At 40.5% G+C, this 15,837-nt stretch overlaps 1 protein-coding gene across 1 annotated transcript in view; it reads left to right on the top strand.

Moving 5' to 3' along the window:
- Positions 1-15,837, top strand: part of HSPA12A (heat shock 70kDa protein 12A) — a 60,621-nt gene that overhangs the window by 34,672 nt on the left and 10,112 nt on the right. The window contains exons 8-9 of the mRNA XM_009326041.1: positions 12,550-12,721; positions 15,475-15,561. Coding sequence (XP_009324316.1) covers positions 12,550-12,721; positions 15,475-15,561 — 259 coding nt within the window. The remainder of the gene's footprint in view (positions 1-12,549; positions 12,722-15,474; positions 15,562-15,837) is intronic.

Below are 15,837 nucleotides of genomic sequence, written 5' to 3' on the forward strand. Positions count from 1 at the left end.
TTTTATCTCTTTGATTTCCATCTCTCACCTTTGCCAAGACAGAACATTGATTCTTTCCTTCCACGTTAGCCCTCAGGTCCACAGGGCCCTGTAAAACCCTGAAATTACCTCCACGGGAAGTTCAGCATGAATAGTCTTTTCCTTTGAGAAGTAAACAAATGACCAACAGTCCTTCAAAAATTAAAGACGTATTTTTTCAATGAAAGCATAACTTTAGAATAAACAGCTTGTACACATTTCTGGGTGATTTGCTCATCTTCTGCATGGGCAGTCTGACAGTTGTAAAATAGTTCAAGATTGTCCCAAGGGTCTTTTTCTTTGAGTCATAGAACACGTCTGCTTGTTTTGGGGTAGGGTGACGTTCCCCTGTCAGAGCTGTCACAGTACAGTTTTAAATTGTAGATTTCCTCAGGTTTTTGAACTAAGACAAACCAGTTAAAAGACTTCCTCTGACTGCAAGAGAAGGGTGACATTTTGGAATGCTTGACAGAGGGGAACCCTTTTTGTCAGCGTTGTTGTTTTCTGCAAGAACCTGTATTTATCTTAGCATTTGGACTAGAAGTATAATCTTAATCCTTGTAACATCTATACAGTGAATACTGTATTCTTTCAATATTCTGCAATTCTGTTAGTGTCACATATAGGGATTCAATAATACTTCCCGTTCTCTGTCCTCTCATTGCTCCTACTGCCCAGGAGAGCTTCATGTTTCCCTGAGTAATACTTCATAGAGCTCAGGAGCCCTTGGAATTATCTGCTTCTCTTCCTTCTCTGGATTCCATTATGCATTTAGGAGTTTCAAAGGTTTGTATTATATCCTATGTTTAGTAATTTTTATTGTTTTATAAATTAAAAAAGGGAAATTATAATACAAAATCCAGAAGACCTGCTGAGTATGGGTTTTAATAATAGAATCAAACAGTGCTTACAGTCTCAAAGAATTCCCAGTTCAGGTTGAAAATACAAAGAATAGATTATAAAAATAATGTATAAAATATAAAAATGCACAGGTTAAAACAATCTGTACTCTTAGCTGGGTAACAGCAACCCCAGGAAAAATAAATTGAGGCAGTCTGACCATGCTTAACAAAGGCATTTATCTAAATAAGACAGCCTAGCCATCTATAACAGATTGGTTCATCTAATCAGTGACCACACACATGCAGCAGTTCTGACTAGCCAATGCACACCACAAAATTCATTATTCAGAGTGTGCTGAAAGTAAAAGTCACACTTCATTACAGTTCCAGGTGCCACATTTATCTTCCTGCTTTTCAGAATTGGATAATGCCATAGTTTCTAAACAGCCGTTAGGAGGGAGCAATGTTACAAGCTGTACTTTATTTCTTATTGTAGGAGTAGCTTTATTGGTAAGTTAATAAACAGAAATTAAATATCAGATGGATGCTTTGGTCCAAAACAGCTTGCTAAGTAGCATGATCAGGTATGTGTATGACGGATAGCCAGCTTGATTATTCAGAGTCCAAGCACCCCCCATTCCAACAAACTCCACCAATAGCTCCATTGTAAACCTTGGTATTGAGTTGGATACTCAGAAATCGGTGCATTTGCTTTAGTGGATTCTTTCACAAAGTTTGGTCTAAGCAACTTGCAAAATGTCATATGGGAAGCTTGTAGCAGAGCTGAACGCAAAAGAATTGGGCTTCAAGTCCAGGTCTGCTATTTGTATTCTCATGCTTCTAAGACAAGACTGTTTTTTCTCTGCAACCAAATACAGGAAAATGAATTAATTAGGAGCTGAATTTCCCTCTCTGACAAGACTCTGGACTGAGGCAGATTATTTTTTTGGTGCAGATCGTATTAGTGTTGTAAACTCAACTTGTGCATCCTTGATGCATTAAACTAATTGCTTTCCCTGTATTGAATCACTTTTTAAAGTTACTGATGGCTAACGTTTAAGGCTAAAGGACTGCTTAGGACTGTTGTGCTCTTTATATTTTCAGATTTTAAAAGTGTAGCTTTCAGATTTTAAAAAAGTGTACTGTGACAAATGTTTCCTTTTGATCCCAAGATACTTAACTAAAAGTTCTAATTGCAAAGGTGATGGAACTCCATACGGAACCCTGTGAGGCCCTGAATAACTGCAGGCTTGTTACAGTGAGTCTGGTACTCCTGTCGTACTGTCAGACACAATGGGCTCCCTCTCGCTGAGACAGGCGAGGATTTGACATGGCATTCACAAAGACAAGGAATAAGAAAGTGTGTAGGTCTTCAGTGTTTGGGAAGAGTCCTACCAGCAGTTCTGGTCTTTCTCAGTGTATATAATACCTGCACCATTTTAGAATTGTGGAAGCATTCATTGGAAGTGTTTGTTGGAGATCATCTAGTCTGACCTTCCATTTGAAGTGGGGTTATTGCCAACACCAGCTCAGCAGTGGCTTTGTTTAGTCAAGTTTTAAAAACCTCCAAGGACAGAGGTGCATCTCTGGGCAGCTGTTCCAGTGTTGCATCACCTTCCTAGTGAAAATGGGTTTTTGTAATATCCAATTTGAACTCTACAAGCTGCAATATGTGGCTGTTGCCCCTTGTTGTATTTTTTCCTGGCAAGACTGAGAAAAGTTGTGTTCTGCTATCTTTGTTACTGCCCTTCAGATAGCTGCAGGCAGCTATTAGATTGTTTTGTGGCCACCTCTCCACCAGACTAAGCAAACCCAGCTCCCTCAGTCTCTCCTTACAGAACGTGTTCTCTAGGAGCCCTCCTTGAACCCTCTCCTCTTTCTCCATGTCTGTCTTGAACTGAGGGGGGCAAAAGTGTTCGGTTGATAACCTTTACAGAGCTCATTCTGTAGCCGTTACTCATGGAAATTAGCAGTCACGAATACTTACACTGAGAAATAACAAGGAAGTAAGTGCTGTAGTAGAGGGCTGTAAGTGTTTCTAGTGGTTTCTTTGGAATTAACAAATAATAATAGTTTACACAATTATTACATATTTTAATCCCAGCTTTTTGAAATTGGTATCCAAGAGTTTCTTCCACCATAAAACTAAGTCCAATTATAAATCAAATGTTAATCTAAACCTCTCATCCCTTCAACATATACGTTCATGCACAAATGGGGAGTATTGTTGCTATTAACTGGAATTAATTTATATCTTGTCTGGTAAAGTTCGCTGGACCAGCTATATGGGTGCAAGTGTGAGGTATCTTATTATCAGGTTAGAGGATTTCACCTAAAAACTGCCTTCACAGGAGTTCATAGCTTGTGAGTTCTACCTTTGAAGTGTGAGCAGCAGTAAGTTCAGCCTACGTGAAGGCTGTAGGAAGGCTGTGAATTTTCTGTGGGTTAGTTACTTTGTATGGGCAAGTCCTGGGAATTCAGAAAGCACTGCAAAGCCTATGCTCTGGTATTTTAAAAGCAAGGAAAAATTGTATAAATATATAGTAACAGTATCTACTTCATCATGGCAGAAGGGAAAATGTCTGGGGTCTCAAAGAGAGGTCTCAGGATAATCACAAAACCCTAAGGACAATTTAAAGGGCTATTTTTACACTGGGGTTCATCCTTCTAGGTCTTTCACGTTACTTAATCACCTACGCTAGTGCCAAGTGAATAAAGGAAAACTGTTACAGGAGTCTCTTAACTTCCAGTTTTGTACCCCCTCCATTAAACTGATGGCTTTTCTGCTTTTTATCTTTCATAATTTATATTTCCCTTGTCTGCAGAATGAAGTTACTACTATTTTACCATAGCCTGAGATTTCATTTATGCTCTCTCAAGCAGTTTTCTCACAGACAGATGAGTATCTTTGTCATGTAACTGTACAGATGGGGAAGCTGACACTGAAGGAATTCTGCAGCTGTGATAATTATCCACTATGTTCTCACTTGTAAAATGCAAAATATCAGTGGTATCTGATCAGAATAGGACGAAGGACAGCCTGTGCCACAAACCTAATTTTAGCTCAACAGGCAACAATAGTGTGAAAATGTATGCATTTATATGTATCTATTAAGTATATGCATGTATGTATAGCAAATCTTGTTTAAGAGAAAGCAGAAAGCTCTTGGTTCTGTAAAGCAAGAAGTGCCTCTATGACACTGCAGCTGTCAGATCTTTGCGGGATCAGTCACCACCCAAACATTGTGTTGACTGGATTTCAAAAAAAAAAGAAAAAGAAAGGCATTAATTCTCAGTTTTCATCTAGGCTCTTAAATCCTGAGGATGATTTTTTGAAAGGAGGGGAGCACCCAGCAGCTCTTCCTCCTGCCTTTGGTAAACCCAGCCTCTTTGCTGTCATCACTAAGAGGAATCTGGGTGTTTGTTTTGTGGCTGTTGAGAAATTTTAAGAATCTGTCTTTAAACAGATAAGTGGACTGAGCTAAATGGGCTGTCTGAGCTCACTCTGTTCTGTTTAGATACTTATTGTACTGTGGTACTCTTCATCACTCTGAAGACTAACAACAAAGTATCGGTGTATGTGATGGCGTAGTGATTTTCAAACGTTTTTTGTGAAGGCTTCTTAAGTCTCAAGGCTGAAGATCCAGCAAAACTGCATGCGCTGTGGTTTTTCAGGCAGCGTTGTGATATCCGGTAGCCCCACTGCCTGCCAACCCAGCTCCCCCTTACGCGCCTCTTTGTGATAATGCTGAGAGTCTTTTCCCATGTTGCTCATCTTCTTTCCTGGCATGCTCTGCCTCTGTAATTAGATCTCAGTCATTTATTTGTGACATCCCAGTTTGATGCCATAGAACTGGAGAAAGTGCTAGCTACTGAAAAAGGAGGAGGATTAGAGAAGGGCTCACTTACCAAGGCGCTAAGTGGATGGTGTTATCATGAATCCGTTAACACAATGAACTGATTAGTTTAAACAGTGTAAATTTCACAAGGCACTTAATTTCCAACTGCTGTTTTGCATTGCCTTGATTCAGCCACACAATACTTTCTTCATGAGGGCTGAGCGGCGCTTAAGTTGCAATCATGGCTTTCCTATTGCTACTAATTATAATAAATATCTTGGAAAATAGAAGAATGTTGATGTTAATTCACAGCTGCTGGTTTTTTGGCTGAATGATGTTGTCCTGCAGAGCTTCATTTCCTAATGAACCACATTATCTTTACGGAGCTATTTCATGGAATCCAACTTTTAAATTTTATCTCTGGTGCCTACAAATGCCGCTTTAGTGGTAAAACAGGTTTAAAAGGGTTTTCCTACCACCCAGAAGAATGGATCATTACACTCACCTGGTCTGCAGCATTGCTTCAGAAGTGATGAAAGTAATGCAGCTGGTGGAGGTGGCAAACTGTGAAAGCAGAATGGGGACCGAAGGCTGTGCTGGAGCTGTGATGTACCTGTCCCTGCAGCTTCTGCACATGCTATGTGTCACATGCAGAAATTGAAGCTTGCTTTTTGGTGAAGGGTAGCATTTGGCTGGGACACTGAACTGGAGTTTTAGGGTTGTGGCGTGAATTCCCACCTCATCATGGGTTCCTGCCGTGGAACCTTGGCACTAGCCAAGGTTTTTAGTCTCTGTGCCTTGTTTTTCCAACTATTTAATGAGGGTGGTTCTTCTCTTGCACATGTTTATCTGTTTAGTCTATTTATGCTACATTTTTGTATCTGGAAATGTCCTGTTAATTGTGAATGCAGTGCCTACGGCACTGACGCAGTACTGAATCAGGTCTTAGGTGACTACAAAATTTATCAAAGCAGTAAATTAAAATTAATCCAATCAGACCTCATTTTTAGTTTGTTTCTTTTTCTGAAAGATCAAATTTAACTGCCATGAAGGTAATGTAGTATATTACTCTATACTTAGTTTACAAAATGTTTTCCTTTAGTGACTTTCAATGCATAAAGGCAAAGGCACTAGTATACGTATTTTACAGATAGGTAATCTGAGCTAGTAAGGGGTACAGAGTCTGTCAGGATCATCTCACTGGTTAGCAGTGCAACAGAAAGTAAAGTTCACTTCTCCTGAGTATAAGCACAGTTCTTATCCAGAGAAAATGCACTTTTTAAAATTTGTGAGTATATGTTGGAATAATTTACTTATTCCATTTGACCCTGAAAGTGATGTAGGAAATGATACTAAATGGGTAAAAAATGGGTCTTGATCAGATTATTTTCTCTAATTCAGAGAACTGGCCTGAACTACTCCCTGGACCAAAGGGGAATCAAGGGGTCAGAGTGGCCTCTGCGCTCCTCTTGCAGCCGTGAAGACCACCACTCTGCAAGTTAATGTGAGCATTAGCACTGAAGTAGACCCAGCTGCAGTTTGCTCTGGCCCTGACGCTAGATTCTAGTGAAATAGGGGTCAAGACCGGACTGCCTGCACAGACCTGATTAATCCTAAATCTGTGTAGTGCTCCTTTGTACCTCCGTTATTTCCCATATGTACTGACTCTTAACCATTTCTCTTTACTCTTTGGACCTTTTTCAGAGGCTGTGTTAAGATTAATATATATTTTCACCATATTTTTGCCATAAGGAAGATGCTGATTTTATAATATTAAGCACAGCTGCATCTTAACAGGTTGAGGCTTTTCTGCCTATGTTAACATAACACTGAGGTGCAAGAACCATCTGAATCTAATCCTATATAAGCATGAAGTAAAATGCACCTCATCCTTTATTTTATTTATTGAGTGTTTTCACCTCCCCAATCCCCCATGCTGCAGAACATCATTAAGGCAGATCCCTCCGCTGTCGGTGGTCTTAGAGTCTGCCTGCGTGGGCTGGTTTGATCCCGTGAGCTGCTGCTTTCCCTCCTAGCTTGGCAGGGTAGGACCGCTAGCCTGTGGAGCAGCATAGGGGCTGGCCCACAGCTTCGGTTGGGTTTGACAGCCATGCTATTGACTGTTCTTCCTCCACACAACCTCAGGGACATGAAAATCTAGTTATTGTACATACAAACTTAACACAAATACTTTCCTTTTGGACGGAGAAAAGTTCTTGGAAAGTCTGTGTGAGACAGGGCAGTGTTTTGATCATTGCTGTTGTGCCCCTAGTGTAGCTTCATTCTGCAGGTTTGGCCCTTTTTAGTGGTCTGGTTCCAAAAGTAAGATGATAGACCCATGCAGTGATCTTGTGAAAGTGTGTGTGCCTGCCTGTGTTATCACCCAGTGTTGATGGAAGGGCAGAAGCTTCAGAAATGATTGAAAATAGGCTGCTGTGTGCAGGAAAGCATGGTTATGTGTTCCCTGACAATGGGAAAAGCTGCAGTGTGAGCTGAGAGCATCCCAGCCTTCACAGCAGTCAGCTGTGAGATTTCAGGAGTTTTAGTGTTCAGAAAACAAGTTAGACTTTAAAGTTTTTTGAGTGAAGAGGAAACGTGTACATGAAAGAGAAAGAGAGGATTTCCAGGCAGGTGAAGCTCAAGGAAATAAAGATGAATAAAAAAATGCATGGGGCTGACTCCAGTTAACGTGTGATTCTAATAATAAATCAGCGTCTTAAATTCAACAGATGGAGTACTATTTTCTGTACGTGGGTTGGGGTTTTTTTGTGCTATTTAATCTTTTAATCAGTTTTATAGCTCAAAGAAATGGGTGCACTCCATGTAAGGCATGTTCGTTGTGCTATGAGTCAGTGGTTGGACTTTTTTTTTGTTTGCCTGTAAAAAGATGCCTGATGTATCTCTCTGAAAAAGCAAGAAAGGAGATCTAACTTTTGCTTTCAGTAGTTTGAAAGGATAGTAATAGGAAATGTGTACCTTGTCAATGATGGCATATTTCCTAATATGCTATTCCTTCTGAGGTCACCATGGTGTAATAAATGAAGGCTGCTAGAGCAACAGCATTCTGCCTGGCTGTGTTATGAAATACAGGAGTACCCCAGCTAAATGCTGACGCTTCTAATTATGACGGCTTTCAGAGATGGGAGCTTTTCATCTAGGCCTACCTTGTGGCTTTCATTGCCTTTTAAAAAGGCTCAAACCACGTGGAATATTTTACTATAATGCTGTCTTTAAGGCCATATATATTACAATATTTAAAAAAATAAAATAAATGTGCATTGCTTTTTTCATTGTACGTCGTGGCATGTGAGGCTGGGTTTTAAAAGTAGCATCTTTTAATCTGTAGTAATGATGATTCTGCATATGGAATGAGTGAATATTGTTTAGTTCTCTGGAAGTGCTCAGACTGCTATACTGAGCTTCAGTCCAGACCTCAATATTTGTTAATGATGAATTAGTCTAACACTTGGCAGCGGATGCTGTGCAGGGAATCAAGAATGTATTTGTGGTCAGCTGTGGCTCTCTTCTGGTGACACATCTCTGGCTATAAAAGCAGAGCTAGTGCGCCAGGTTGAGAATTCACTGGCGTCTGGATGGTAAAGTTATTTGTGCTCCAGTACGTGAAGCTCTGAAGCACTTTGAGGTTTGCTGTCGATGATGCATCTTGGCGAATGAACAGCAATGCACTGGCACCAGCTCACAGACCTGTTTTACTGGAGTGAATGAAAATCTGGGAGTTCTCTTGTCGAAGCATGAAATCCTAGTCCTCAGGCATATGAGCAAAGTGAGTTTGGGGCAGTCTTTTAAAGTAGTTCTTTTCATAGTGTTCTTTGCTTCTTCCAGGTATATAAATGCAGCAATATGTCCTGCAGATAAATTCATTTTTAAGGACTTTCTGGTGCTCAAAAGATTTTTCTAATTCCATGATGGGTTTTCCACGTTTGCGTTTTTGAGAAAACCGCTGTCTGCTTCCTTCATGTTTCATAAGTGATGACTGGGTTTGTACTGCTAGTGAGTATAATGAGAGAAAGAAAATCTCCTTAGCAGACTAGAGTCAAGACATGGCTCTGTTATAAAGTCTGTTAGAAGTTGCCCTGGGCAAAAGCAACGTGATGCATCTGTCCCACTGCCAGAATGATCTATATGATGTTGAATACCGAGACATTGTTTAGGTCTGTCCTGTGCAAGCCTGTTAACTTGTGAATCTCTGTTACGATAGTACTTGGGCAGCAGTGGGTGAGGGCATGGAGTGAGGCAGATAGAAAGAAACAAATGTAAAATATAGCAAATTCCCAAAATTCTACAGTTAATATTTTTAATGAATGCATCACCGTTTCTTTGTGTTGACCACCTGCTGTTTTCACTCTTCTTTCTCTGCATGCTCGATATTTTTCTCCCATCTGTCCCTTTCTCCTTGGCTGTAATGATGGGACAGAGGTACTGCCTCCTAAGTCTTCATCTTCTCAGAGCTTGTATTAATGCAACCTCATTGCTCCATTCCTCCCCAGCAGTATGTATGTGTTCATGTTTCTTTCTCATCTCCCCTTCTCCCATTCTCTCTGTGCTGTGTGTAGATACATATATGTACAGTAATGTGCTATCTCTGATGATCTAAGTAGAAATACTGCATACACAAGGTATGAAATAGAGTCAATATTGATCCATACATATATATGTACATACATATGTATATGTACATATAAAAATATATGTATGTTGGATGCCTAGTACCTTTCACTGTACAAGATTCTTGTATGGTCTTTTTATGATGTGAAATAACACATTCTTCATTGTAACTGGCCCTTCAAACTCTGTAAGGAAAGCTTTTTTACAGAAAAACCCAACATTTTCTTCATGAAATTCTGTTAGGATCAGCTGTGCTTTGAACTGTTACAAGCTGTCATTTCTGTTGAATGTTTTCCTCGGGACATATTTTCCGTATGTTAAAATAATATCTAGAGAGAAAAAGTAGCAAGAATAGCATCTGCTATACTTGGAGGGTCTGAGAACACGGATCTGAGTCCATCCGCTGCAGGTCACTGCCTTCCTCTCCTGATGTGCAGGCTGCAATGTGAAAAGTTCATGGTACAGACTACTGCTGGAGGAGGGGAGGAAGCAAGTGTTACTGTTAATGGTTTACTGGTTGGTGGTTTTTGTTTTTTTTTTTTTTGCAGAACCAGCCTTGGAAATTTGTACCAAAATCCCCTCTAGAACAGATGACTTTGCAATTAATACAATCTTTTTCCACCCGCCCCCCCCTCAAGTTAGGAAATAGCAGTGAATTCCCTGTGTGTGCAACTCAGTTCTTGTCACCTCTGCAAACACTTGACGATGTAGCCTTTGGATTTTAACACCCTTAGCAACAAACTGTTTTTCCCTAAAATATAATTTTCTCTTTTAGAGCGTAGATTAGACACGAGTCTAAGAATTGCTTTGTCTGTGCTACTAACATACGCCCAGTACCTGGAGCAGACTGAGCACGCTAAGTTCATCCACGTTGCTGGATATCAAAAAAAAAAAAAGACTTGCTGCTCAGATGCAGAGCTCTCACAGGACACCATAATGGATTTAATATATGTGAAAACTGCAGCAGGGTAGTAGGGAGCTATTTGTTCTCCATGCCCTTATTGGATAGGGCAAGAAGTGCTGTCCTTAAAATTGCAGCAAGAAAGATTCAGATCAGGCTTTTAGCAAAACTTTCCAAAGGCAAAGACAGTAAAGGGCTGAGATAGATTGTGTGCAGAGACCATACATTTTTGGAATTCTTTAGCAGATTAGATAAATATCTGTCAGGGACCAAGTATTGATTCATATCTTGAATGTTGCCCTTTCCAATGCAACAAATTAAAGCTTTGTGTGTAGAAGAGCTTAGCTGGAGATAAGTGATCTTGAAGTGAGCTGGCATGAAACCAGCCTTGCTTGTGCCTAGTACATCCAGACCAGTTGGAGGAAAGATTGGGTTTATACTAAGGCACAATGCAAGAACTTCATCTTCATCCCCAGTACCGCTCCAGAGCTTTATCTAAGCCTGTACCTACCAACATGCTTGCATGCAAGTGATATGGTGGCAGGAGAGTCTGGCTTGGACCTGTGCTTGATTGATAGCCTTTTTATATCTTGAAGGGTTACTCTGGCTGCTGTAAATCTGCATTTTCCAAATTTTGAAAGTTTGGTTGTGAACATTCTTTTCAGTACAATATTTTTTCGATATGTGTTGCCGCATAGCTGGCAAGGTTTGATATTCTGTGGCATTTGCACAGTATTCTCCTTCGCAGGCAGTTCCACTAATTTCAGATTCATGCTGTTGAGTCCAGTGGATGTAACCGAAGCACAAGGTTTTGCCCAACAACAATAAAGGATGTAAAGTGGCCATAATCCCAATCATGAGGTGTGCTTTTAAAATAATGAGCAACCAAGACTAGTTTAACCCTTATGTTCTTATTTTGGAATTTATTTGTTGTTGTTTTTCCTTTTTTATCATCAACAATGAGGAAGATGCTTTCTATAAAAATCTATTTATCTTATTTATTAAGATGGAGAGGATAAAATGAGTCAGTAAATGTGAAGGACAATTTTATACCTCCAAGTCTTACCCCAGTATTGCTTTTTGAACAAGCTTTACTTTGAGTTTCTAGCTGCAGGTGTAAACTAGCCAGCAATTCCCACAGCCCACAGTGTGGTTGTATGAAGGAAGCCAAATTCCAGTACAGGTCTGCAGTCTTTCCATGTGAGTCTGCCTTCTTTTGGGGATGCTCTGGAGCCACCACAGTGCGTGTGTATGAGTTGAAGTGAAGGTTTGCTGGAAGACTGACCGTGGAAGCAGAAAAACATTCATACATCTATTTGTTTGCTAGCACGCTTTAGTACTCAGGCACTTAACTGAAAAACAACAGCAGGTAAACCAAAAGTTGAGCAGAAAGAGCTGAAAGATATTTTTATCTATTTTAACAGAAAATCATATGGTAGGGAGAAGTACAGGAGAAAAGAAATGAAAACACAATTTTATCAACTGCTCTGTGGTATTTTCTCTAAGCGCAGCTCTGAGAGTGATGTGGTTACATGAGAACTTGTGGCTTCCTGAAAATCTATGTGTCTGGGGCCTGAAAATCCAGAAAGAAAGTAGAAAGAATGGCAAATGTTGATTTTTATAATGTGGGATTATTTTTAGGCTAGTTCCCGTTACATTTTAGGGAACCTGCCCTATTATATTTTGAGCCCTTGAATAAACTGAGCATTTTGAAGATGTTGTAACAGTGAATGTGCTTAAAAGCAGTGGATTTTAAAATAGAAAACGTTGGTTTTAAGTCAAAAGATGCATTACTGGCAAAGTATATCGTGTATTCCTAGTAAGCTACACAGTGCGGGAAGGGTCCGTTTCGGCAAGGACTATATTTATCTGGGAAATAAAGAAAGACATACTTAAAATATCATTGTGGGGAGGAGAAGCCAAAGGTATTCCTTCATTTTTTAAAGCAGACTGAGGCCCCTCTTAGCATGCAGATTCACAGGTTAATTAGGAGTTCAGGTTTTAGGCCATTCATGAAAGGTTTCAAAACGACTTTCTTCCTTTCTCCACCTGTCATGTACACAGCTGCTCAGTTAGACACTTAGCGTGGTAAGTGCATGCATACCTCCCTGTTACAGCCTGTGAAGTTGTGCTATACATTGTGGGCAGGACGATTCTCAGATCAGGACCTTTAGCCAATGGCAGCAGCTCCTTTGCGTGTTGAACTCGGAGGGCTGACCTAACTGAAACCGCGAGCTGGGGAAAGGCTTGTCCACCTGCTGAAAAGGGTCTGATAGGTTGCGGTTTTTCCCACCCCACTTCTCTGATCGATTCTCTCTTGCAGGCAGGAATGGCATCTCCTGAAAACCCCGAGCAGTTGATCATTGCCCTGGAACCCGAGGCTGCCTCTATCTACTGCCGAAAGCTCCGCCTGCACCAGATGATAGACCTGAGTAGTAGGGCGCCTGTCAATGGTTACAGCCCAAGTGACACTATTGGAACTGGATTTACACAGGGTACTTCTTCTATTAACTCACTTCTTTAGATTCTTATGCCTAAGTTTGCTTTGTTCATGAGGGCTGTTTTCTTACCATTTCCTGTTGTCTTTGCTATCTTGAAATGTTTCAGGCTAGCATTGGTTTGCTTCTGTAAACTGTTTTGCTGTTTACTGTAATTAGACTGCTTTAGGCATTGATCGAGCAGGCATGTTTGCACACACTTGACTTTTAGCACACAGGTAGCTTCATTGCCTTGCCTTTACTGGGATGTTGTGGGAGTCTTGTAGTTCACAACAGTATTTTTCTACCTTAATTAAAATCAATACTTCATGTTGGATCATTTTTTAAATTTGATTTGTTGGAAACAATTATGTGTTCGATTAGCTGCATTATTGAAGCAGGGTTAAATAGCTGGATCTGCAATGAGACTTTTAGTCTGAGGTGTTCCAGAGTTTTGCCAGATGCTTTTTTTATGTCATCTTTATGAAATACCATTAATTACTTTCAACACTCAGGGGAACACGTGGTATTGGAATATAGCAATGAATTTATCTGCTTGTAGAAGAGCAACTAGATATGACACTTGATTTATTGACCGGGGGTCTGTTGCTAATATCAGTGCTTGAAGACTGACTTACAATGAGGGACAGAGATTGGGCCACAGTGTAAGTCACTTGCCAAAAGATCCTTTGTCACCAAGTATTTTTGAGCTTAGTATCCTACCGGAGACTGGAGGAGAATAGGAGAGAAAAAACAAAAGGAAAACAAAGCAGTAGTAAGATGTGATTGCTGCATAATGCACAGATTTCCCGTCTGTGTGAACTGTAACAGTTGCACTGATATTGGTGGTAGTGTGCCAATCTGTCGCAGAAGGAATTTTTCAGAAGAATTTGTATTTTATATTCACTAGGTCAAAACAGTACAGGCAAATGGAAGATTAAGCTAGTAAAGCTATTCCTGTGCTTACTGGAGGGTATTTTTTTTAGTTAGGCGGAGTCACTACATCATTCCCTCATACCCGTGCCTCCCCTAGCCAGCACTTGTCAGATGTGTTCAGTGTTACAGAGGCACACGCAGAACACAGGACACAATCCCTTCAGGGGCCCCTTGCCTTCTGTCCCCCTCGTTCATGTCCTGAACCGTTCCAGTTCCATGTGATTTTACATGAACTCACTTTCAGGCTACACAGGGATTTGCTTCTGGGAAAATAATAAAAGAAGAGAGTTTCCCTGGTTAAGGTTTTGAAGCTGGGCAGAATCTGGCAGATCATGGATTTCTGCTAACGGGCTTTTTCTTGGATGGGGGGTACCATTCTGCTTCTTGAGTTTGTATGGCAAAAGCTATTGGGGATGAGAAAGGTTTCATGTCAAAATTAATGAAAACAAAGTTTGGAGTGAATTAATTTGGGGTTAGAATTAAAATTTCATAAAGGCATGGCAGGCACCCAAGACAAGCTGAGAACAGATTAAGGAGAAAAACCCCTTTAAATATAAACAGAGGGAAGCACTCCAAGGACCATATTATTGCTGTGAAGTCAAAACAAAAATTTTCCTGTTCATAGTAGCCAGGATAACCTTACTTCAGTCGTAGTTAAAGACTGGCTCTTGTGTTCACTTCTAGCCCACAGGAGTGAATGAAAGGACTCCCATTGACTTCTGTGGGCTCTGTGTCAGGCCCTTGCTTGGACCTAGTGCTTGTTCTGTCATTGAATGCTTCGTCGTTTAAGCTCTCACTGTGTGCTGCTAAGTCAGCACAGGGAGGCTGATGCGGCTTGTCTGCATCATAGGGTCTTTATGGGGTACGGGTGCAAGTGGAACCGCTGGTCTTTTTCTGATGATAGGCACTATAGAAACAAGAAGCAAAAGGCACTCAGTGATTTGCATGCTGATGTTTTCAGAAAGAATAATATTTTCATGCATGACAGGATGCTTCCTTTCTTCTGTAGTGTTCTATAGAATTGCCTTTGAAGGTGTTTGAAGGCTACACAGGGAACGACTTTTTGATCATTCAGTTGTAGGGGTTGATTAAGAAGCATAATAGCAAAGGCTCTCACTACTCTGCTTTCTCTTCACAGACTGTTCTGCATCTTCTAAATGTCTAAGTAGCAATTAAGTCTTGTAAGTTAACTTACTGCTATAACAGTATTGCTAGATTATGCTTAATTTTTAATTGGTGTCTATTTAAAATATTGTGAGGGTCAGACTTGGTGATCACTGTGGCTTTAAGAAGTTATAAATCTGTGAACCAATGATTTTGGCTGCTTGTTTTGAGACAGACTGATGTCCTGAAAGGCTCGGGAGGTGTCTTTGCCTGAGCACCCAAAATCAGCAGTGGCTTTTGGAAACGTGGGGATTGTCTCCCTGGCCCCGGGCAGCGCAGGTTGGTCTGGCAGCGGGCCGGGGCTGCCGCCTGGCGGCAGAGGCTGCCCCGAGCACAGCTGGCTGCGAGCCTGCCTGGTTCCAGGCAGCACTTTGAAAAACAGAATATAAAAAAAAATAAATCAGACCTGCTTATAGCTTTCGTGTTAGGTTATTGGTTTTAATCCAGTTAGTATCAAGGAAGATCAGTGTGGCTGAAAAACATTTCTCCTTCTTTCTAGGAATGATGTTATAATGTCCCCGATTCTAATGCAGTAGTTTTTGTTCGTTTGTTTTGTTAAGAAGTGATACATACAGATCTGTCAGCCTGCTTGCACTTGTTTCCTGTGGCTTATGATATCAACTTCTTCATGCTTTCTTATACTTAATAATTTTTTCTCTGTCAATGACTAGCTAAGGAACATGCCCGTCGTAATCGACAGAGTCGTACCTTTTTGGTGGAAAATGTCATAGGAGAGATCTGGTCCGAACTGGAGGAAGGTAGTGTCCTTTCTTGAATAAACTTTGCTCTCGCTAGTTTTATAGTGCAGGCAAACATTGTGTTTCCCACAAATGTGCTGCGTACTGCATTGTTGTTCTCACAGTGATTATAAATAGGAAGAGAAAAAAATGCAAGTTCATGTACTGCTCTTAGTTGCTAAGGCTGAGTTGCAATTCTATATGCTCTAGCGAAATATGGTTTATTAAGGAGATGGTAGAAAAGAATCCAGGTTTTAAAATGCAACCAGAATATTTTCCTCAGAATAGGCCTTGCAA

This window comes from Pygoscelis adeliae, unplaced genomic scaffold, assembly GCF_000699105.1.
Source record: "Pygoscelis adeliae isolate BGI_AS28 unplaced genomic scaffold, ASM69910v1 Scaffold4, whole genome shotgun sequence".
Taxonomy (NCBI): Eukaryota; Metazoa; Chordata; class Aves; order Sphenisciformes; family Spheniscidae; genus Pygoscelis; species Pygoscelis adeliae.